Source organism: Peromyscus californicus, unplaced genomic scaffold, assembly GCF_007827085.1.
Source record: "Peromyscus californicus insignis strain IS unplaced genomic scaffold, ASM782708v3 Scaffold_21__1_contigs__length_65335640, whole genome shotgun sequence".
Classification (NCBI taxonomy): domain Eukaryota; kingdom Metazoa; phylum Chordata; class Mammalia; order Rodentia; family Cricetidae; genus Peromyscus; species Peromyscus californicus.
Window position 1 is genome coordinate 55453223 of NW_026294514.1, and position 24173 is coordinate 55477395.

Here is a 24173-nt window from a genome sequence, read left to right on the forward strand (position 1 = left end):
TTGGCAGTACAGTAGCAGAACTGGGTGGGTGCCAGAGAGGTCATTTCATCTGAAAGCCCAAAATACTGCCTGAGCATTTGTCTGCCCTGCCAACCCCTGAGTTGTAGACCAAGTGTCCAAACCCTGTTGTAGTAGTAATCAGCATTTCTTCTTTAGGTCAGTATACATGAGGGGAGCAGGGTAAAGCTCATCTGTCTCCACATGGCCCTTCTTTCATCTCTTGTGAAAGCCGAGCCCTTTCTTCTCCATGTTTTGAGGGTTCAGGGGACACTTCTCTGACCCTGGAATCTGGGGGTGGGTTTCTGAGCACAGAGAAGCATCACTAACTGAGAGCCTGCTAACCCAGGTAACTGCACACTCACTGCTCACAGAGGTCCTGGCAGAAACCAGCAGCTGGGTTAAGAGTATAGGTGCTCCAGTGCTCCCCCTGCAGGAGTCCTTGGGTGTGCGGGTCTGGCTGTCTCTCTTCTAGAAATCTGAGCACAGAGATCTTAGAGAAGACCAGCTACAGTCAGGAACTTGTCTCATTTTTAAGTTTTGGACCTCATCTTCCTGGGTTTTGGAAATTCTTGAGGCGGGCAGTATTACTAGGACATGCCGACCCCTTTGAAGGAAGAGCAGCAAACTGAGACACATTCCTCTTTATACCCACTGTCTTTCTCTGGAGGCAGCAGGCACTGTCCCCCAGGGGACCTGTATTCAAACTTGCATCGCCAGAATTCCAGCTGGCCGTGATGCAGAGGGATGGAAGTGAGAACATACGCACCTCTATGGGGACACCTGGGCTCAGCCTGTGATTTAAATTTGAATCAACAGGCTGCTGGTCCTCTGCTGCCTGCCTTTTGGTGATGGCACTGGGTCTTTTTCCCAGGGCAGCCTTGAATGTTTATCTTGAGTGTGTGTGTGTGTGTGTGTGTGTGTGTGTGTGTGTGTGTGTGTGTGTGTGTATGTTTGTGTGTTTTCCCTGTTGCTCTGAAAATAAGTGTTCTATAAGCCAGTATGTGGTAAGTAGCTGAGGATTATTCATTTTTATAAACATGGATTTTCTGGGTGAGTTCTTAAAAGAGATGCATCAATATCTCATGTGACTTATTGCCATACAAATATTTTAAAACCAAATAATTGGTGGACTCTTGATCTTTGTGGGGTTAAGTTGCTCACAAGTGTTGGGGGGTGTTTTGTGTGTGCATTCTTGGAGGCTGAGGTGAGAAGGCGATGCTGTTGAGTGGACAGGATTTGAGTGTGGTCAGCTGCTCTTCAGGCAGGGTTTTCCCATGTGAAATGGTGAAGCTGCAAAGGCCCTGCTGCTTGGGCCTGTCTGAGAGCCTGCTGCTCTGATGCCCTGATCTAGCCATGCTGATGTCATATCTGTGAGCACTTTTTCTTAGGATGAGCTTTGCCTGGAGTTCCTTTGCTTTGGGTTGTTCTTAGGCCTTTGGGGATATTTCTCCTTCATGTCCTCTACTGTAGAAGAAAAAGTGACTCCTGAAGTGGCTGGTTTCCAGATGTGCCTCTCTCCCACCACTGGAAAGATGAACTGTTCTGGCTTTCCCAAGGAAGAGGAGTAAACTGTCTTGGGCCAGCCAGTCTGTCATTCCCAATTGATGTCAGGCCAATAAGAAGTCACTGTGGGCTGAGTTCAGGCTGTACAGGGGTTTCTGCAAAGTAACCCCTTATTTTCCAGACTGTTGTGAAAAAAATCCAATGCCCTTTAACCTCTCACAGTTTATACATGGGGAGGTGGGTGGAGCATGCCGGATCAAACAGGCAAAGTTTCTTTGATTTCAGGGTTATTAGTGTTTAGAATTCCAGGATCCACTGCAACTCTCCCAAGGAGAGGCTGTATTTAGGGTCACCTGGATGTTACATGGCAAGGCTCCCACCCTGTGCTACCACTAGAATGCCATTCACAGGTCGTGGGGGTACTTCCTTAGGTCCTTCCCAGCATCCCAGGGTTGTGTGGCATCCTTGATCCTTCTACCACCCAAGTCCACTGCCCTGAAGGGGCCAGTGGTTCTTGTGCCTTGCCTCACTGTAACTGGTCTGCCGAGAGAGAGAGAGAGAGAGAGAGAGAGAGAGAGAGAGAGAGAGGTCCTTCCCCATAAAGTCTCATTTCCACCTGTAAGCAGATTCATATGCAAGGCCAGACCAGGTTATATCTATAGGGAGGCTATAGTCAGGGAATTCTGGAACCTTCCTGGTTGGGTCTGTAATAGCACAGTGCTAGTCTGCCATCAGTGTCTGATGAAGAACCTCAGTGCTCAAGGTGCTGGGTATGTTGGTGTCTCCAGTTCTCAACAGATCTTGGTTTGAAGGAGTGTGTGTTTAAGATTTCTTCAGTGTTTGACTGTTACTTTGTTTCCTGAAATAATTAAGAAAACCAGTTTAGTGAGAAAGAACCCTACCTCTGTCAACCTTATCTGTTCCTCACATATAACCCAGCCAAGCCCACACAGACTGACAGGGAGTCTGGACTTTCAGTCCGGCGGGTGTACATAACCAGCTGAAGGTGGTAGTTGTGGACTGAGCAGACAGTAACCTGGCATTGTGGGAAGAATGTGGAAGGAAGCGAGCAAGAGCTGCCCTGGGAGATCGTGACATACTTAGGTCAAGCAGCACTCTTGACGACTGCACACCGCAGCCTTTCCTAAAATGTAGTCACGCAAAGCAAGGATATGTGGCTTTGATTGGTCCATGGAGAACATACCTGAAGGTGGATTCTCATCGTCAGAACATAATGTCCTAAGTATAACTTTCAGTAAGATCCTAAACAGCAATGATTCCTGTGACTACCTTGAACTGGGGGAAAGCCCAGATGTGAGGAGATGAAATGTAAAAAGATGTTCTAAACTTACAGTTACACACTTGGGCCTATCAGTAATAGCCTGCCCTTTCCCATCACATCCCCGATTCTCAGTGCAGGACCGGAGTGACCACCTCCAAGCACAGCTGGGCCTGTCTGTGTACCCACATGTGCGTATGTGGGCATTAGTTTCTGAGCAGAGTACAGCCACACACGAGCTGCAGTTTCGGGCAAGCAGCCTCGCTTGATCCAACCCTGTCACTTCCTGACCCATCCACCCACAGAGCTGCAGGCAAGACAGCAAAGCCCCAGGATATACCTGTTTGGGTTTTCCTGAGGCTGGTGCTCTCACAGCGCTCTTTAAAGCAGATGTCCTGGTGAACTTTGTAGACTTTCTTATACCTGTTGTCAAAAGAAAACTCTGTGACGCTAGGCCCTGGGCAGAGAGGTGTCTAAGTGTTTCATCTAGCTGTGTATGGACAGAGGGAGAGACCACTATTTTCTTAAGACATGTTACTGGGGGTGTGTGAAGTCTAACATCAAGGTCCAGTGACTTAAAAATTAATTTTACTGAGTACAGCATACATAAAAAAGTATTCATTTCAGGGTCCCTTTTCATGAATGCTGACAGAATCATGGTGTTGAAAGGCATCACTGAAATTTCAATGGCAGGACATTGCTGGGGGCAGGCCACTTGTCCTGAGGCCTCGGAAGGTCTGACTCCATATGCTAGTGTTTTTTGTTGTCGTTTGTTTTGTTTGTTGGTCAGCTTGACACAAGGTAAGGTCGTCTGGGAAGAGGGGACTTTAACGGAGGAAACGCCTCTATCAGACTGGTCTATAGTCTGACAATATGTGGGACCCTTTTCTTGATCAATGATTGATGTGAAAGGGTCCAGACAATGTGGATAGTATAACCCTTGGACAGGCGGTCCTGGTGGTATAGGAAAGCATGTTGAATGAGCCACAGGGAGCGAGTCAATAAGCAGCGTTCCTCCTGGTCTCTGCTTTAGTTCCTGCCTCCATGTTTCTGTCCTGCTTGTGTCCCTGCCTTGACTTTCCCTGTTAGTACACTGTAAAGTATAAGGTCAGCACTTTCCTCCCCAAGTTGCTTTAGGTTGTGTTCTTTGTCACAGCAGCAGAAAGCAAATTAGGACACCCAGATCCTCTGTTTTATGAATGTTTCAAGAACATGATCATGAAGTCTGGCACTGTAAGCCTCAGAGGCAGGCAGCATGGACCAGGAGGCCTGATGAATCGAAGCCTGCCCATCCCATTTTTTAATCAGACTATGCTAGCAAGCCTCTTTAGCTTCCAAGTTTCATGTATAGTGGGATATACTTATAGATCTCATACCATTCAGTAGGAATGGGATCTATGTGTTTGGGCCTGTTAGAATTTCCGTGTCTGACCCATTGAAAAGAAACCAGGGATCTGGTACAAAAGCTTTTGCTTATGTTAGTTTGGGAGGACATTTTGGAGGACTTTGAGGGAATAGAGGATCTGGGATTAACTTTCAGCTTCAACTACCAGAGAACTGGAGGAGATAGAGGGAGTAACTACTTCTAGAAGCTAGAAAATAGCCCAAAGAAAAACTGGATGCCCTGAGAAGAGATCAACCTGAGAGAATACTGCCATTCATTTCGGAGCACTTGTTGAGAGTAGGCAGTGGTCACAGTGTTGAGGATGCGGGCTGGGTTGGAGAGGCAGAGGCAGCTGGAGCTTGTGGAGGAGTGTTCTGGAGTGGAGAGGGCTCCATGGGGAGCAGTCTGCAAATCTGTGATGAGAGTCGAGCTGTGCACACACAGGGCTAGAGTCCTGAGCAGCTAGGCTAGACCTGAACCAAGACTGGTAAGATCTCATTTGACTCCAGGAAGGCAGTGCCACAGAAGGGGGTGAAATTAGCCCTAGATGAAGTCTTCTCTAAATCCATCCTAAATCCTCAAAGGGAACAAACTGTAATCAAAGCCTGCCTTGCAGAAAACAAAACAACAAAAATACCTTTCTTGAATTCAAATAAATCCACCATCCAGTAATATGAAATTTATATTGTTTAGCATCTGATAAATTATGACATTCAAAGAGCCATAAGAACCAAAAATCAAAAATGCCCCCAAACAAATACAAAAGCTGCATATGATATACAACCTGTAGAAAAATAATTGACTAGAAAACAATTCAGAAATGAGAGGAAAACCTTTAAAGTATCTGCTATCTGTTTGTCTCATATTGGAGAGATGGCTCAGCAGTTAAGAGCACTGGTTGCTCTTCCAGAGGTCCTGAGTTCAATTCCCAGCAACCACATGGTGGCTCACAACCATCTGTTTGTCCCACATGTTCAGCAAGTAAAGGGGAATATCAGCAAAATGAAGGGAGGAATGGCTGATCAAAGAAAGAATTAAACAGAACTGCAGCAATGATACAACCCAGTATCTGTTCTGGGGCTGTTGCTCAGAGGCACAGACTTGCTGAGCAGCCTTTTAAGACTGAAAAAATGATGACAAAACCCCAAAAGCTAACCAAACAACCATCAACAAATACCTGAAATTGAATCTGTTGAACTGTATTAATAATAAACTAGATGATGCAAAAGAAAAGATATGTGGCATTGAACACACAGCAATACAAACTCCCCAACAGGAAGTATAGATACATTTGCATATACACCATTTACAGTGCTTTAAAACAACAAAAAGACCTTTAGTGACCTGGGGGACAATATTAGTCAAATATATTCATAATTGAGCTCTAGCAGGAGAGAAGAGAAATGGAGGAACAAAGAAGATATGAACAATGGCCCAGATTTGACAAAAGCTAAAACCCCAGAAATGCAAGATTAACAAATTCCAAAGAAGGCCAGTGCTGGAGGTGCACACCTTTAATCCCTGCACTCAGGAGGCAGAGGCAGGCAGATCTCTGAGTTTGAGGTCAGCCTGGTCTACATTATGGAGTTCCAGGACAGGCAGGACTACAAAGAGAGACTCTACCTCAAAATAAATAAGTAATAAATATTTCAGGGAATAAAAAACAGTATCCAAACCAAAACACACGATTGAGTTGGCCAGAAACAGCAACAAAGAGGAAATAAAAAAAGTAGCCACAGGGGTGGAGAGGACAAAGGGGCGGTGACAGGGCCAATCTTGCCAACTGGATGTCACCGAGACGCACACAGGGTAGTAAAGCACATCCTTGGTTGTGTCTGAGGGTGTTTGCCGACAGCACTACGAGAAGGCTGCCATGATGTGGATGGCACCATCCCCCAGACTGGGGGCCTGCCCAAGTATGCTCTGCCATGCCATGACTTCACCTTGACCTCCACCATCATGGACTGAAACCTCTAACCATGAGGCAAACAGACCCTTCCTTTACCTTGTTTATGCCAAGTATGTTGTCACAGAGAGAATTCTAACCTGAAGTGCTGAAACGAGAATTGTAACTGTCAACCAGTCATCCTTTACAAATAGCTATGCCCAAAGTGAAGCTTACACAAAACCCTTTCCAGACAATTGAGAGCAGAGAACCGTGGACTCTTAGATCATACAAAGGAATGATGCGGGTTGGAAAAGCAAGACCTTCAGCATTGGATAACGACAAGCGGCTGGCAGCGCTGTGACATTTACCACTGGAAATGGAAGGAGGTCTGATGGTGACTCAGAGGTGAGGCAGTAGAAGCCTCCTATAACTGTATCCAAGTAACTCAAGATAAACGGAGACAAACTGGAGATGTGTATTGTAAATCCCAGTGTGACTACTGGACAAAACAAAACAAGTATAATCTATGCGCCAGTAATCCAAAATGAGCCAGAAAAGAGGAAAAAGCAGTAAGGATTGGATGGAATAAATAGAAATAAATATGTAGATTTAAATCCAGCCACACAGCCCATTATGTTCATTGCAATGTAAAAACTGTAATAAGACAGTTCAGACTGAATATAACCAAGACCCTCCTATGTGTTAGCTACAGGGGAGTCTCTTCAAAGATGCAGATAGGAACGGGATAGAAAATTTGGTGAGTGAAGGACTCTCCTCACATGGCAGTGGCATCTAACACAGAGGCAGGCTCTGGTATAACCAGAATAGCTGGAAGCCAGAGGATGATGTTGGTCCATTAGATTGCCATCGTGGGCCCAGGGTGAATGGTGGTCATAGCTGCTTCCCCAAACCCATACAGATCAGGACCTTTTACCTCTTCCCTTCTGATTAAGCCTGCCTTTGCATCAAGCTTGGACAAGCTTTCTACCATTTCCCCTCCATTCTTCCATCTGCTTCCTCTTCCTTCGAGGAGCATCCAGAGTGGCTTGAACACCGTGGTCACACATCACCTTCTGCGCAGAGCCCTTCAGGATCTCCATGATTCATGGAGAATAACACCACAGTCCATCTGAGGTTCTCCAAGATCCCAGAAACTCTCCTTTCTTCTCTCACTCACACTCTGCTCTGTTGGCCTCTGCTGTTCCTCAGACATATTGGACACAACCCGATGCAGGACTTTGTAACACTGTAACAATGTGTGGCACATTCTCTGATATCCCCAGCTCCTCCATTTCTGTTCAGTGTCCCTCTCCCATGAAGCCTACTCCTGTCCCCTCCATTCCTGGCTCTCCTCACCTTAGGCTTTCATCTCTCCTTTGTTTCCTGGGAACTCCCTGATTTCTTGTACAGTGTAGCAAATGTGCTTTTGCTATGGCTGTCCTTATCTAGAGCACAAGCGTCTGGTCCCTGAGTGCCTGGAACTACCAGGCACTCAGACACAGTGACCCAGAGCCATCGCATGCTATAGCAAGGAGGGTATCAAGAGATGAGACAAGCAGTCTTTCCTCCTAGTCCAGACGGAGAATCTGAGGCAATGGGGATTTGCCCACCGCCGCATCATGCTGGGTTAATAGTAGAGCTGGGACTGGGGTTCTCATGTGCTCTTTGATTTCTGGGCTTTAAGGGAAGGAGGAGAGTCAGGTCCTGGAACTGTGTGAAGGCTTCCATGCATAGGAGTCAACCTGTGTCCTCTTCAATCAGTTCTTGAGCTTCATGGGCTGAAGTGGTCGAAGCCAGTATCTGCAGTCTCCATCCCTACTCGGGTAATAAGGACACAACACACCAGCGCACAAAGGCAGAGGCAGAGCTGACTTACACATGGTGGCAGACATCTCCTTCCCAGACAGGAAACGACTTCGTCTCAGAGAACAGCCGTGTGCAGGGACGAGGCACCTTTTCACAGGCTATGGCACAAAGGAGAAAGAAAGGCCAGCTCTTAGGAGGAGGCTGTTTCTGCCTCCCAAGAGAGACCTTTGCCCAAGGAAGATCCCTGCAGCCTGCGTCAGCCTGGGGATCTGTGCCAGCTACTTTCTGGCTTGGGGCTTTGCTTCAGGGTGCTCAGTATCTGCAGCCTGGTTTTCCTTAAGGCTCCTGTGGCCTCAGGATTATTTTGTGTCTTTGTGGGAGCTTCCAAATGTACTCAGTCCACATGTGTTCCCTCTCATCATCAGTCTGGCTCCTGAAATGCTGCCCTGCAATCGCCGCCCTTGTCCCTGACTTCCTAGTCTCTGCTCTGGGCAGTTCCTTCCATCCCGTGCTTTGAGCAGCCCTCTGTCCCTTGTAGTTCATGGTCCATCTCTGAGGCCCCACATACACCATCCTTCCTACCTGGGCTCTTTGTTATCCTACAGACTGGAAGCCCTTAGGGAAAGCCCCAGGGCCAAGTCCCAGGTCATTGTGACAGTTGCCCTGAGGCCAGTAACCAGCTCTGACTTACCGAGCTCACAGTGTCTGCCTTTGAACCCAGGCTTGCAGTCACAGCTGTGGGTACTGGCACCTGGCACACAGGTGCCTCCATTCTGACAGGCATCTTCTGAACAGCTACCAGGGGCGCCTGGGAACAGGAAGGCGATGTTATTAGCTTCAGGGCCCAGGGAGGCCTGCCAGCTCTGCAGACTGTCTCCTGATGATCTGGCCCACTACAAGGACAACTGTCATTAGCGTTCTTGGTTTCACGCTGTCCCATCTTTGTCTAATGAGAACCCTTTCAGGTTAGTGAACACAGTCCTGCCGACTCTTCCGTTTTATACAATGTATGCAGGGCTCACTCTATATCCTGCCTTGGTCTTTGAATTGCCATTTCCCCACGTTCATGGAAACATGTCTGGAGCCGACAGTCTGCCTGAGCTGTCCTGCCTAAGGCCTTTCTAGGGAACAAAAACAGGATATTAGGCTTTAAAAAACTAAATACTTATAATCCCACTTGGGAAACTGAGGCAGGAGGATCAAAAGTTAGAGGCCAGCCTGGGATGTATAGCGAAATCCTGTGTGAAGTTTTGGAGTTTATACCAATATTTTCGGTTCAAAGATAAAAACAAAGGAAGGTGTTAACTTCTTAGCCTCGTGTTTTTATGTCTCCACACTTGAAACCGCACGACACGAGTGTGACCATTCTCCTACAGCACACGTGGCGTGATTTCAGACAGCACCAGTGCCACTGCTGACACAGGACGAAGCAGACGCCACAGCAAACAGCCCCATGAGCTCCCATTTCCAGACTCTGCCGCTGACTTGTGTGTTTGCTTGTTTATAAATATTTTTTCTAAAGTCAAAATTATCAAACAAGATAGACAGAAACCATCCATTTCCCATTCCCCATGCCTGCTCTTCCCTTCCTCAGATAACTCACCATCTTTATTAGTTTGATTTATTTTTAAACATAAGAAACATATATTCTCATTTCCCTTCCCATTTTTCCACTTCTTAAAAGAAGCCTTTATTTTGAGGTTTTATAGATCATAAAACATTCATTGGTTTCTAGCATATTCACTGATACGCATCCATTACTACTGTCAATTTTTATTTATTCTTAAAATTTTAAAAGATTTTATCTTGCGTGTATCAGTGTTTTGCCTGCATGTAAGTGTATGTACTACATTCATGCAGTGCCTGCAGAGATCAGAAGAGGTCACTGGATATCCTGGGACAGATGAGATGGTTGTTAACTGCTGGGTGGGTGCTGGGAACCTAACCTGGGTCCTTTGTAAGAGCAGCAAGTGCTCTCAACCACTGAGCCATCTCTTCAGCTCCCAGAGTCAATTTTTAAAAAGTCACATCTACTTCTTGCTTATTTTATGCGTCTATGTGTGTGAACACCTATGCTGTGACACATATGTGGAGGTCAGTGGACTTGTGTAAGTCAGCTCTCCCCACCACGTGTGTTCTGGAGACAGAACTTAAGCTGGGCAGCAAGTGACTTTAGTCACTGAGATTATCCCAGCAGCCCCCCAGAGTCAATTTTTGAATACTTTAATAACTTCTTTTTTGTTGTTTTTGTTTTTTGTTTTTTCTCTTACTGAGGTTTTTTTTCTCTAAGATTTATTTATTTATGTATGTGAGTGCTCTGTCTGCATGTACAACTTTATGCCAGAAGAGAAATCAGATCCCACTTTAGATGGTTGTGAGCCACCATGTGGTTGCTGGGAATTGAACTCAGGACCTCTGGAAGAGCATCAGGTGCTCTTAACCGCTGAGCCATCTCTCCAGCCCTACTTTAATCACTTCTAAAAGAAACCTCATACTCTTTAGCTGGCTTCCCTATATCTCCATCTCTGTCCTGAGGAGCTACCAAGTACTTCCCATCACCATAGATAGCCGTATTCTAGACCTTCATGAAAAGGAATCTTCTTACACATGGCCTGTTGTGCCTGAATTCTTTCATGTAGTATACCATTTCAAGTTCCTCCATGTAACAGAGTTTTATTCTTGTTTAGGATTGAATGACATTATTGGGTAGACATGTCACAGTCTATTATCAGTTGGCAGGCTTGGCTATTTTTCTTTTGGTGATTACTAATGGGCGGTGGTGGTGTATACCTTTAATCCCAGTACTCGGGAGGCAGAGCCAGGCAGATCTCTGTGAGTTCGAGGCCAGCCTGGGCTACAGAGTGAGATCCAGGATAGGCTCCAAAGCTACACAGAGAAATTCTGTCTTGAAAAAACCAACCAAACAAACAACCAACAACTAATGAAGATTCCATGAATAATCATATATAAGATTTGCATTGACACATGCTTGAATTTTTCTTGGCTATGCCCCTAATAGTAGAATTTCCGGGTCACATGGTAACTCTTGTTTTACTTTGAGGAACTACTGGTCTGTCCCCACCCCAAGCAGCTTTATATTCCCAGCAGTGGCCTCAGGGCTGATTTCTCCACATCTCAGCATGGCTTATTATTATCCCAAGCCATCTTGTTTGATTTATTTCTTCATTTAAAAGAATTCTTTGCAAATTTAGATACAAGTTATATGGTTTGAAATATTTATTCCCATTCCTTGGGTTTCTTTTTTGGTTTTTCGATTTGCCTCCTGAGTGCTGGGATTAAAGGTGTGCGCCACTGCTGCCCAGCTTCCTTGAGTTTCTTAATGTGTCCTTTGAATTCAGAAGTTCTGAATTTTGATGAAACCCCATTTTTTTTTCTTCTTCTTTTGTTGCTCATACTTTTGGTGCCGTATCTAAAAACCCTCTTCTAAACCTAAGGTCTTATGTTTCCTTCAGAGGTTTTTAGCTCTGAACACTTGGGGCTGTCCTGTGTTAATGTGGGTGTGAGGTTTATGTGTGAGGTAGCAGTCAGCTTTATCCTTTGTGTGTGGACATCCTGCGTCCCGTCACTGCTTGTTGAGAAGACTGTCTTTTGCTCATGTGGTAGCTTGCTCCCCTTGTCAGAATCCGTTTATGATAGACATGTGGGTTTATTTCTAGACTCTTCATTCTGGCCCATACAGTTACATGTCTGTCCTTAAGCAGTGTCACACTTGACTTACAGCATGTTTTGACACCTCAACCCCACCCTCCATGCATGGGTCAGCCAGGACTGTGGAGACCATGGCTGACACATGTCATTTGTGGGCTGAATCTGCAGTTGATAGAGACTTAGGAAGATTAATAGGAGCTACCCACTATAGCCTGATACTGTATAGCCAACACCACTAAACACACACACACACACACACACACACACACACACACACACACACACACACAAACCACAAACACACACACATACACACCACACAAACACACATACACACACATAAACCACAACCACATACACACATACAAACCACAAACACACATAAACACACACATGCACGCACAAACACACAATACATACACATACACACACAAACCACATGCACACACATAAACACATACATACATACACACAAAATACACACAAACCACATACATACACATAAACACACACACACACACACACACACACATGCACGCACGCACGCATGCACACACGCATGCATGCACGCAGGTAAGCACACCTTTTTTGAATCAGGTGGTGAATGGGTGTGGTTGCGCCCTGTGGCGGGCATTGTGCTTTTGTTCCCCATGGGTGAATTATACAGCAGATCATTCAAGTCTTGTCCTTGTCTGCTGTTGTTTGGGGACGGTACCTGCCTGTCCTTCTGGTGGAAGCCAGACTACTGGTATAGGGGATAAACCAGAATAGTCTAGAAACCCTGCTGGGGTGAGGAGTTTGGGAAAACGGATAATGCCGAGGGTTAGCACCTGCCCTTCCACTCCTGCCCTTGAAGTCCATCCACCCCATGCTGGTGTGGGAACCTGCCTCCTCTGTGTGGATCTGAAGGTTCTCCCCTGACCTGGAAAGTTGTTTAGTGAGGAAACACCCTTTGTAAGCATTAACTCTGCTTTAGGGATTCCTGGGGGCCTTTTGGGGGTACTCTTTTATGTGAGAAATAAAATTCCAGCTCCTCCAGAGAAAAGGATCAGGTGACCTTCAAGGAAACAAGAACAAGACTGGACACCAGATGACACTGGAGAAAGGATCCTCAAACCTGGCATATTATACCCAGCTACAGTTTCCTTTACATGTGAGGGCTACTAAGATTTTTAGAGGCACGCATGGCCTTTGAAGCTTGGTTTGAGCAAGTACCTTGTGGGACTAGACAAAGCCAACATGCAGAGAACTAAGGACAATTGGAAGAACAATTGAGACTCCTTAGAGGTCAAAGGGGAGGACTGGTCCTGCAGTGTGTAATTCACACTAAGGTCACTGACATTAAACTGAATGAATAGGCTCACAGAAGGGAAAATGTTGGAACAAAAGACACAGCCCAGAATTGACTCATTCATGTGGACACTTGATTGGCAGTTCAGGTGACTGAGAGCTGGGATAAGTGTATGTCTTGCGGATGTGAGCTATCTCTGTTGTAATGTGTAATAAAATTACCCCTCCTGCCATCCACTCCAAGACTAAGGACTCACAGACACAGAGTGCAGAGTGGAGGTGGGCTGCAAGGAGAGTCCGGGGGTGGGGATGGGGAGGGGGGAACCCGCAAGACAAAACTTCCTGCCAGATTCTAGCATGAGCTGGGCTCCAGAATTATCAAAGGCAACCAAACTGACAGAGACAGATAGCATGAGTATGGCATGAACAAAAGATCATGATTAATTTTGTACCTGAGGCCATTAAGGATTCTTTTTCTTGTGCTATCACTGAAATTTACCCCACCGTAGGGTGACAGTGTCCTTGGGGCCAGTTCTGCAGCCTCTTTGGATTTCTCTTGTGATGGAACCCAGGAGACTGAACCCACACCTTCCCTGTTTTGGGCTTTATGAAGGGACACCTAGGGCTTGAAGGAGCTGATGTAACACATTACCCAGTGAGTCTCTTTTGTCCACTCACACAGCAGCAGTGTGTCTGCACTCGGAGCAAACTAGGATAAGGAGTGCCTCAATGCTGCAGCGTGCACAACCACCCTCCCAGTGTGCACGGGGTCAAGAGCGGGTACAGGTACCCCCAGGTTGGGGAGAATATCGAATTCAGGGATCAGTGGGCCCTCTGTTTGCAAATGTACCCTCTGATACTGTAAGTGCCCTTACTTACCGTGGACAGGTGTCCTTGGAGGGCAGAGTTTTCAGGTGATATTACCTTGAGATACACTCCCATAAGTACTTGGGTCTTCTCTGGGGCTAGGTGAACACAATCTAAGTCCCTGATGTGACTCAGAAGGAGAAAGGAGCGCTGGGCCCTAAAAACCTCTAATCCACAATCTCTAGAGGGATTAGAGGGAGAACAGAGCAAGGGTCTGACAGCTGAAGGAGCAGGTATCAGTTTGTGCTGCCCGATACTTGCCCAGAGGTGCTGGAAATAGACCCGATGCTATCTATGTGGGGACAACCAGCTGACCAGAACGGTCCAGGCTGAGTAGCCCGACAGGTTGCCAAACTTGGGGGGGCATCCTCGAGGCAGGGCTTGCTCAGCGGGCACTCTTCACTATTCACCTGGCCGACTTAGTACCTCTTCTATGAAGTGAGGCTAGGGGGCCTGAAGTGGATCCCCAGGGAGGGTGAGGAGCAAAGTGTAAGCGATTACTGAAAGAGGCAGAACGGGCTAGTCTTTCCAAGACAGATCCTGGGTTGGCCTTGTTCTCTGGCTCCTCTCAATCATGAAGCAGAGGACTGTGTCCTAGATGGGGTGCCCAGCTGCCCCTTGGGCAGAGCCTGTACCTCCTTCCTAACTTCCTACTGTGGCGTTCTCACTACGGCAGCTAGGACGGATAGCCTGCTCCCACCCCGCCACACAACGACTTACTTTCTGTGTCCTTGCTGCTGTTCTTGGGTAGCTGCAGGGCCAGGTTGACCTGCTCAGGGGCCTCCTCTGTGTTCTTGAGCGGCACCAGAGTGGTGGGTTCTAGGAGAAGCTGAGGGTAACCACATGGCCCTTGCTTCATGCCTCGGCCTACCCCTGCCGGCCCACCCATGGATCCCACACACTGGCAAGGAGCACCCTGGCCCCAGCACTGTTCCCCCGTGGAGGCTGGGCCTCACTCCCACCGCCCCTCTGAAAGACATGTGTTCTACTGTCCTGGAGCTGCTTCCTAAGGGGCCTCATTGTACAGCTGAGGTGTGGGCACTCTCTGCCTCCTAGGGTCAGGTTCTCCTGTCCATTCCCTAAGCCCTGCTCCCTGGGCGTGTGTGTGTGTGTGTGTGTGTGTGTGTGTGTGTGTGTGTGTGTGTGTGGCCTCTTTTCTTCCTTTTCGGCATTTGCAGCAGTCTGGGCTCTTGGCCCCAGCTGCAAGGCTGATGTTCCCGCCTCCCCATCTCAGGCCGCCCACCCGCCCACAGGTGTTCCCTCTCTCACAGGAGGCTTGGGGTCACCCTTTTGTCACCGTCCCTCTGCTTCCCACCGTCCCTCCGCTTCCTACTCATGCCCTCTGCGCTCTACCCTCGAACATTTTCAGTCTCCACAGAGTGAGGTTAGGTGCCTGGCCTCTCACAGGCAGCCTCCTGGAGTGCCCCTTACCTGCTGAGCCCTCCCATTGTGGATGGCAGGCACCCTTCCTGCCACCCTGGAAGTCTAAAGCCTCACACACGGTCAGGATTGAGGTTGCTGGTGGACTCATCAGCTAGTGCGATCTTTTAAACCCAACTTTTAAAGGCCTCAACAGTTTTTATGCCAGGGGCAAGGGCAGTGAGACCACTAGGGTTGACTTCCATGTCAGTGCCAGGAAGTCTTCAACACTCACGTGATCTCACAGTGACTGATTTGCTGGGCAAGCCACCAAACCTGGCACTCACTCTTCCTCTTCCATCTACAAGCTCTGAGAACCTGCAGACAGGGTAGGAGGGTCAAGGGTTGAGCACAGCCTCGGAACCCAGGGCAGGGGCTAGCGTGTGTACCTGGGGGGCTGAGTTGGTGTTTCAGGGGCACTGTGGTCATTGAGCAGGCGCAGCTCTGGCAGGCGCACAGGGGCCGGTCTATTCCTGAGCATCCGGAGGTGGTGTCCTCCCTGGTGCCAACGTCTGTCAGTGCCATCCCTGGAGGCTGCAAAAAAGGAAGGGGAAGTAACCACCAACTAGGTTGCCTGGTGTTCCTGTCTCTGCCTCTACTGCAGGGAAGTGGCGGCTCACATCCAGCCCTGCTTGGGCAAGGGGAGGGAGGGGTACACGTTGCCCGAGAAACCTGTGTCACCTGTTATATTCTTCCTAAGCAGAGGCCATGCATTTATGTTGCAACAGACACACTGGCCTGGAAGGCCAGCACTCCGTCACACTCCCTGGCAGAGTTCTCATTTGCTAAGCAGATGCCAGGCTGTGGATCATAGCCTTGTGGGTCAGCAGTTTTCCTGATGGGCAGCTTCAGCCAGACCTACAACCAGGCCTTGTTACCATAGAGTGTCCTTCAAGCTAGGTGACTTCCTTCTCTATCTGGCTCTTCCTGACTCTGATTTGGTTGCAACGACAGGCTCACGGGGAGACCCCACCTGTTTTTCTACATGGCAGGTATGCCTAGAGCCCAGCTGGTAGACCAGTGGGGCTGAAACTGAGAGTTAGCATAGTATAGAAGCACCATATTCACTGTTGTGTTCACAAAGCAGCCTCATGGGCTGGGAAGAGGAAGGAGGAGGGACCTAGGAAGGCTGGCGTTGGAGGCCCACTCTCTCGAGGAGCCACTGGCCCTGCTCTTAGACCCGCCATCTGTCCCTGTGTACCCTCTGCTTGTCTTCTCACTGTGTTCAGGATGCTGAGACTTTTCACACACCTCGTGTGAGGTTTGAGAATGTAATAAAGGGCACATGGGACACTTGTGGGTTCCAGGAGGGTGCCCTGCCACCCTTGAGAACAGACTAAGGTCCTTAATATGGCCACCTGAACTTCCACACCCCAGCTTTTTCTTGTGCCCCTCTCTGTCCAGGTGTTCCTTCCTGTCCTCCCAAGTCACTTGTAGTCTCTGGCCATATCCCACGTTCAGTGGCTCCTTTTGGGTCAGGCCTGGGCCTCTTCCTTGCTGCCTGCTTGGTAGCTCTTTCGGAATGAGGTCCTGCATTGCTGCTAAGCCTGCCTGGGATTAAATTGGTGAAACGGTGTAGGATGAGGCTTGACAAATATGTATTTCCAGATTGCTGTCAGTTGTCCTTCCTTACCCATGGGTGAAAGCCTCCTTTCCTATGCCCGTGTCTCTCTTCCCAGGGACGGCCCATGCCAGTTGTCTATGCTACCTCTTTGCTGCAGGCTGCAGGAATGTAGTAAGAATTCAGCTGAACATGGTAAAGCTTTACCTGGGAGAATCAAGGAATCCTTCCAGAGGAAAAGCCAAATCTCAAGGAGTATTTGATGTTATTCGGCTTTCAATATATCAGCTGTTTCCTGCTATGAACCTCATGTGTGCTCTCATAATTTCTCCAATAACTTATAACAGTGTGGATGGATCATTTCTTGGGCATAGACATTTAAAGTACTTGGATAAAGTCACAAAGACAAGGTCTTCTGCCTCCAGGTTTCCTGCTCCCTTTTTAGCATTTGAATTGGATATCTGCCTTCTGAAATAGCCCCTTTAGCAAGCATCCAAGGACAAGGGACAAATAGAATAGCTGGTCAGGCCATCCACTAGGTACCTGAGGTCCCTGAGTTAAGGTAAACACCCTTGTGGAGACACAGCCTGTCTCCTAGGTGCATAGCTTCGTTTCTTGTGCAAATGAAGCTCGACCCTCCTTTCTCTCACAGCCCAAATGGCATTCCAGAGCAATTGACTCAGAACAAAACGTCTTTTTTCATATACCAGGTGCAATGTAGCTATGAGGCAGGTTTCCTATCTCTGAGCAGAGTTACCCTGCCGGACCAGAAGGCAGCAGGGCAGAGTTTGCAGATTGTAGGGGTATTGAGACCAGGTCATGGGAAGAGGAATGAGAAGGAATGAGGATGAAGAAGAAAGAAGATGAAGATGAGGACAGAGATGGAAAAGAACTTAGAGTTATGAAAGGACAGGAGAAAAAGGAAAGAATTGAAGCTGTGTGGATAGAATCTTGTCTCAGAGGAATAAAGTAAGTGGATTGTAGAGCTCAGTGTATTTAGATTAATTCCTTCAGATTACCCCGCCGTTAGTAGTGTCTTCGCTAGGACTCTGGGAGAAATCTCCTCAGGGCAGGCCCCCGAGGAAATTTCAATACCTCTTCTGGGCAAGGATACCACACCCCAAGAACAAGCAGCAGCAGCTGTGGATGTGAACAACTACCAGCCCCAACCTCTCATGGAACTCACAGGTGATGATGTAGAGGTGGGCAGGCTCACTATGCAGCTGGCCCTGCTCTGTGCTCTGCACAGCTGTAACCGAGAGCTGGTACCGCCGACCTGGCAGCAGGTCACGCACTGTGTAGGACACCAGCTTCCCGTTGGGGATGTAGCGGCTCTTGGTGCTCTGACTGGTGGTCACATTGATGACATAAGCCTCCAGTGAGATACCAGGACTGGGGGTGTCCCAGACCACGTGGGCAGAGGTGGCTGTGACTCGAGAGGCAGTCAGGTTTGCTGGAGGTAAAGGCCCTGAATGAGGAAGGGACAGAAGGAGGAAGTGAAAATCAGGTCAAAGGGCATCTGGTGAAACATCACCTAAGATCTGAGAGGGATCAGGAGCATCTGAAACCAGCCTGGGTTACTGTTGACACTGCCATCCCAGGGGAGTGTGGGAAACTTGTATGCAGAGGTTAGATCACACCTCCAACATGCTTCCTCAAGTGTCGAAGGGCCACAGATGGGAAGTCCTGAGTCTGGGAGGCGTAGGGAGTTGTCCCCACCCATCATCCTGGCTTCACAAACTTCCACCGCTCACAGACTCCCTTCTTACAATCCATACCATGGAAAGAGCATGTGTAATGTCAAGAAGTGTAGCTAGAGTAGGCTGATCACGTGGCCCCAAAGCCCTGCGTGTCCTCATCCCAGCCTGCTCTTTGGACTCCGATGTATTCCATGGCGGGCATACTGAGGAATGTCTCTGTGTACTCAGGTGCTGGAAGCAGTCTTGGACAATGTCTCTGGCAGAGGACTTCTCCCTCAGTGAAGAGATCTCAGGGAGGTCAGGGCTGGGTTTATTGTATAAGGACACTTTGGAAAGGATAGGCTGCCAGGAGGGAGGCCCTAGGTCTAGAGGGTGCCACGCATGAGAGAGGACTGGAGGCGGAAACTGCCTGTCTACTTACGGGTCCACACGTTCAGTGGTGCTGAGGCCAGGCTCTCAGTAGGGTGTTCAGCTCCTCCAGGCCCACTGAGGGTGGTTAGCCGCACAATGTATCTTCTTCCTGGCAGCAGGTCCCTGCCAGAGGGGGCAAGGAGGAGAGGACCATCTAGAGGTCTGTGGCTAGCACTGTATGACCAGGAGTAGGGTTATTTTGCTGCTAGTGGTTCAGGCCACCTCCATGAGGGGCAGACCAGTGGTCAGCCCTTGGACTGTAGTGCTCCAGGATTGGGAAGTTTCTCCACTAGCTAGTGAGAAGAGAGAAGGGTGTGAAAATAGCCACAGTGTGGTCAGAGGACACATGTTCAGATGTGAAGTCCAGAAATGGGACAATTTGAAAAAGTCTCTGTGTAGGCCCATGTAATGTCCATGCCATGGTCTGGGTTTTAGAGCAACCTGCCAGGATGCAGGAATGGTAAAAAGAAGCCTTACCCTGAGTGTTAGGGGGTCCCCACTCGCTGCTTCTGACCACAGAGGAATGGAGGCCAGTTGTTCCCCCTCCACTGTTGCTAGTCCTGTCCCACCCAGTGATGATGCAACATCCAGAGAATCCCAAAGCCAGTGCCCCTCTGCCAACTTCAGTTTTCTTTGCTTCCTATTTGGGGAGCCAGGCATTAAAGAAGAGGGCATTCCAACCCCAGCTACATATCCAGAGAAAATGGGACAGTGACTATGCAGCCGAGGGTCCAGTGACCTGGGCTGACCTTATCAGAGATAACGTATGACAAGACAAAAAAATTAAAACCAAAACAAAATGCAAGAGGAGAATCAGTCCCAGAGTTCTGCATCCTCTGGTTCCAACAGCCGATTTTAATAAAACACAAAATCACAAAGAGGCAATGGAAGTATGGCACATTCAAAGGGGAAGAGAAGCAGTCAGGAGCTGCCCAAGAAGACGTGTTACAGATCTACCAGACAGAGACCGAAGCGGCAACCTTGGTGCTCAGGCCAAGATTGAAAGAGAGATGTGCAGCAAAATGAGAGAGCGGTGTTTAAACAAATGGACTGAAGAGACAGGAGGTCTGCCAGAAACGGAAAAGAACCGGGGAGGCCGAATACAAAGGCAGTCTGTCCTCAGCACAGCGGGCTGACTAGTTTGCAAGAAGGAACAAGAAGCTTTGGAAAGTGGTCTTGGGGGGCTGGAGAGGTGGCTCAGTCGTTAAGTGTCAGGGACCAAACATGGACCATGGAAAAGTACTAGCTAGGCCAGAGAACAAGCCCCTGCCCTAAACCAGATGCCCCCAAAGATAAAGAACAGGTCAGGTAGGTCAGGTAGCATAGCAACAGAACAATGGGCCCTGACCAGTGACCTTACCACCTAGTACAACATCCTGCAACCTCATGACTTGCAAGTCTCCCTTCACCTGCACGTCTCCCCTCAACTGCACCCCTTCCCTCCTCCTCTCCCCCTCCCATGCTATATAAGCCTTGCTGAGGAGAATAACATTTGCAGCTTGATCAGAACACTGTCTTTCTGTCTTCCTTTCGTGTCTCCCCGTCCCTTTCATTCTCTCCCGCAGGTGGGTCGCCCCCCGTTGAGACCCTGCTGGCCGGGGCAGTTAAGAACATTGCTGTTTTTGCAGAAGGCCCGGGTTCAATCCCAGCACCCACATGGTGACTCACAACCGTCCATAACTCCAGTTCCAGGAGACCTGACACATTCTGACCTCTGTGGCACTAGACATGGAAGGTTCACAGACACCCATGAGAGCAAACCACTCATAAAATTAAATAAGTCAATCTGAAAAATAAAGAAAAAAATGGTTTTGGCAATTCTGGGAAGGACATGCCTACAGACCTGGATTTTAGAGCTTTCTTACACTTTATGGGGTCCTTGCAATACTGTCAGGGTACTGCTCTTTGTAGTGGCTTGAGGCTAGGCAAGGCAGGACAGCACACACACACACACACACACACACACACACACACACACACGCCCGCAGGCACATGTCCCCAGTGAGGCTGGCTCGCCCAGGCCCCGGCCCCACTCAGGTGAAGGACGGCAAGTGTGCCGATACACAAGGAACACTCTGGGCCTCTGTGTTCCTGCGGCATCGTCTCTTACCCAAATGTGAGTCGGTCCACACTCCTGTCCACTTCAGTGGACTGGGCCACCGTGGCCTCAGGGTTGAGGACGGACACTCGAACCCTGCTGACAGTAGCGTGCTGGATCCTGTGAAGAGTCCACTGCACTGCGATGGCATTGGCTGAAACGTTGGTGACCTCAAAGTCTTCAACAGGGCGGGGTCCTGCAGGGCAACAGGAGGCTCAGTGGATGCCACACCTCCTGCCCCTCACTGCCCAGCCCAGTGCCTGCTCCTTTCTTCCCAGTCCCTTCTCTGATCTACCCTTCTGGTTACCGTGCCCTTCCCTACAGGAAGGGCAGCCCCCACACAGAGATGTCTGCTGAACTGTGAGCGGGCACAAGCTCCTCTCCTGGGCAGCCGTGGCCAGGCCACCTTCAGGAACTCACGGGTGCGGGTGAGCAGTGCTGTAGGCCTGCTGATGTCGTTTTTGTTGTTGGTGTTTCGCTTGACTGAGAAGACTGAGATGTTGTAGGCACGGCCGGCTGCCAGGGCCCGCAGCTGGTGAGAGGAGCGACTCCGGTCCACGAAGTCTGTGCGCCGGAAGGATCCGTCCGAGGAGGCGTAGGTGACCGCATAGCCGTCCAGCACCTGTCTGGCTGTGGTGCCCTCAGGGGGGCTCCAGGAGATGGAGACCCCGCTCTCCTCCACCCTCTCCACCCTGAGAGCTGTTGGCGGGAGGAGCTCTTCAGGGTTGTCACCAAACACAAGGGAGGTGGAGGGTTAGACTTTGAGCGCGAAAGAGTAGCTCCCAGTCATGTCACCTAGATTGGTTCTGGGGCCTGGTCACCCAAGGCCTTGCTGGCGGGGAGTCTTCTCATTTGGGCTGCTATGGCCCTTGGAGGTCTGTATTTCCGCATGAGTGGCTGCTGGGACCTCCTGCCCGCTCTCAAGAAGGGGCCCTAGGTCAGCAGCTGTCTGCCCATCTCTCCCGCCGGGCCCCCGGCCTACCTTCTGGCCCCCTTGCTCCTCCATCCTCCTGCCCGGAGCTCCTGGCCCTCACCTTTGGTGCAGTCCTTGCCTGTGTAGCCCACTTTGCAGGTACAGCTGTGGGACCCGTTGCTGGCCAAGCAGTAGCCGCGGCCCCCACAGGGGCTCGAGAAGCAGGGGTCACTCACTGAGGGGGGAAACGGCAGTGAGGAGGGGAACTGGGGTTTGTCCTTTTCTCGTACCCGGGCCTCTTGTCGCATGGGTGGCATGGGTCAGGGAGGGGTGGGGTGGCGTCATGACATCTGCTGTCTCTCTCTGCCTTGCATAGCTAAGTGCTACCTGCCAGGCGCCGCATGGCCAAAAACAAGCTTGGCTCTAGGTTGGTGCTCCCATTTAGGAGGGGCTTGGTCTCAGGCTGAGACAGAGACTATTCTAGAGAGTGAGTAGAATGAGTAGAGTGCTGTCCAGGAGCACTCCAGCGCCGGGAGCAATGATGAGCAGGGATAAACTGCCACCACTACCAGCGCCAGGAAAGGCCTGGTGGAGGGACCTACCATATGCTAATAGCTGAAAGGGTTCTCCACAGAGAGGACGCTGAGCACAGGGCTCTGGGGCTGCAGGCTCAGCCTGCCTAGGGACAGCAGAGCCAGTCAAGGTAGATGTGGAGCTATGGACTGAGCATGTGTTCCTGGGAGTGGAGGAAGGTGGAGGTGGCAAATAGGGCTGGCTACCAAGGAGATGAGAGGGCCAGGGAAGGGCCCTCGGTGAGCAGGTAGGCCTGAGATCCTACCTGTCTCGCAGTGGTAGCCAAAGAAGCCCTCTGGACACACGCACAGGTAGGCCCCACCACCGTCCTCACACCGGCCTCCGTGCTGGCAGGGGCTGGAGGCACAGGCGTCCACCTCTGGAGAACACCCAAAGGGTTGGCCCGAGCTGCAGGGAGGGACTCTGGGGGAGGGAGGAGAGGACAGCGGGAAGAAGGGATAGGGGGAGGCAAGGAGCAATGGCCAGGAGAGGGGTATGGCGCACCTGTGGGTAGGAGGGGCTCTCAGGGACCCCCCCGCCCAGTTTCCTTCCTCCCTCCAGGTCACCACAGCCTTGGGGGTTTTCTTTCCCTGGGTGGCTTGTCCAGCAAGAGGATGGCTCCTGGCTTCCCTCTGATCTCCCAGCAGCCCTGGTTCTGTGGGACCCACCTGAAAGAGCCCTACCTGTTTCACAGTGGACTCCACTGAAACCTTCAGGGCACTGGCAGATGAAAGCCCTGGGCAGGTCCCTACAGGAGCCTCCATTTCTGCAGGGCTGCGCTTGGCACTCGTCTGTCTCTGCAGAGACAGGGGACAGGACTGGCTCATACTGGAGCTCCCTGCATGTCCCCAGGATTCCAATTGCTCCCTGATGACCCCGAGGCCTCCATCCCTGGGGTCTGGACCCTGGACTACAGTCTTCCTTCTGTTGCCTACACTGGTTCCTCCTTGGCTGGTATCCTGCCCATTTCCAGCAAAGCACCCTGCCATCCCTGTCACTGCTTCTGTACTCCAGGCTTGAATGCTCTCTAGCATTACAGCTGGAAACCGCTCCTGGGCTTTTCCCTTCCAGAAGCCAGTCTCTGTTTTGGGGCTCAGAGCTTCACACAGCCACAAGGGATGCAGGTCTCACCCTGTCAGGTATTGGTCAGGCCTCTGCTCTCCGCAGGTATCAAGGATTGTGACCTGCCCATCTTCTCTGCCCCATCCCCAGGCCCGAGTCTGATTGCTAGGCCAGTAGTTTTCAGATGAGCTCTCAGTTCCCAGGGCAGGCGGGGACAGAGAGCTTTTAAAATCTATCCTGGCCATCAGAATGGCCCTAAGACAACAAGCAGGGAACGGGATGGTTATTTAGATAGAGCTCTGTCCCAGGGAAGAAGTGATAGAACAAGGTGGCCCCGGGGAGCCCCGTTGCTTTAAGCAGACCTCTTACCTAGCTCACAATGGACTCCTTCGTACCCTGGGCTGCAGAGGCACTGGTAACCGGCATTGAGGTCCTGGCATGAGCCGCCATGCAGGCATGGCTGAGACTGGCACTCATCTACCTCTAAGGAGAGATTCCCAAGAACAAAGCAAGGTGGCCGTATTAACCTATATGCAAATGGATGTCAAGTATCTCTGAGGTTCTGAGCAAGTTTACAATACTCCTCGATACTCAGAGGCCAAATCAGGGTTATTCATGGAGGTCTCATGCCTGGCTCCTATCTACAAAGTGGCTGCAGTTGCTTCTGAACCACTGAAGAGTCTCTCTGAAGACTCCTCTGGACCCACAGCCACCAAGGTGTGGCAGGAAACGCCTGATGTCTGACCTTGC

At 49.8% G+C, this 24173-nt stretch overlaps 1 protein-coding gene across 2 annotated transcripts in view; it reads right to left on the reverse strand.

Moving 5' to 3' along the window:
* Window positions 1-900: 900 nt before the first annotated feature.
* Sned1 (sushi, nidogen and EGF like domains 1) overlaps window positions 901-24173 on the reverse strand; it is a 62715-nt gene continuing 39442 nt past the window's right edge. Inside the window, exons 17-31 of one of the 2 annotated variants that reach the window (XM_052750345.1) lie at window positions 23793-23906; window positions 23045-23158; window positions 22627-22740; window positions 21910-22023; window positions 21296-21592; window positions 20888-21071; window positions 18788-18900; window positions 17853-18134; window positions 15495-15639; window positions 15341-15423; window positions 14407-14505; window positions 8552-8668; window positions 7931-8018; window positions 3123-3205; window positions 901-2362 (exon numbers count right to left, since the gene is read on the reverse strand). In XM_052750345.1, the coding sequence (XP_052606305.1) occupies window positions 2337-2362; window positions 3123-3205; window positions 7931-8018; window positions 8552-8668; window positions 14407-14505; window positions 15341-15423; window positions 15495-15639; window positions 17853-18134; window positions 18788-18900; window positions 20888-21071; window positions 21296-21592; window positions 21910-22023; window positions 22627-22740; window positions 23045-23158; window positions 23793-23906 (1973 nt within the window). In that variant the 3' untranslated portion in view covers window positions 901-2336. Of the gene's footprint in view, window positions 2363-3122; window positions 3206-7930; window positions 8019-8551; window positions 8669-14406; window positions 14516-15340; window positions 15424-15494; window positions 15640-17852; window positions 18135-18787; window positions 18901-20887; window positions 21072-21295; window positions 21593-21909; window positions 22024-22626; window positions 22741-23044; window positions 23159-23792; window positions 23907-24173 lie in introns of those variants that run through there. The other variant, XR_008220934.1, reaches the window with a different exon arrangement.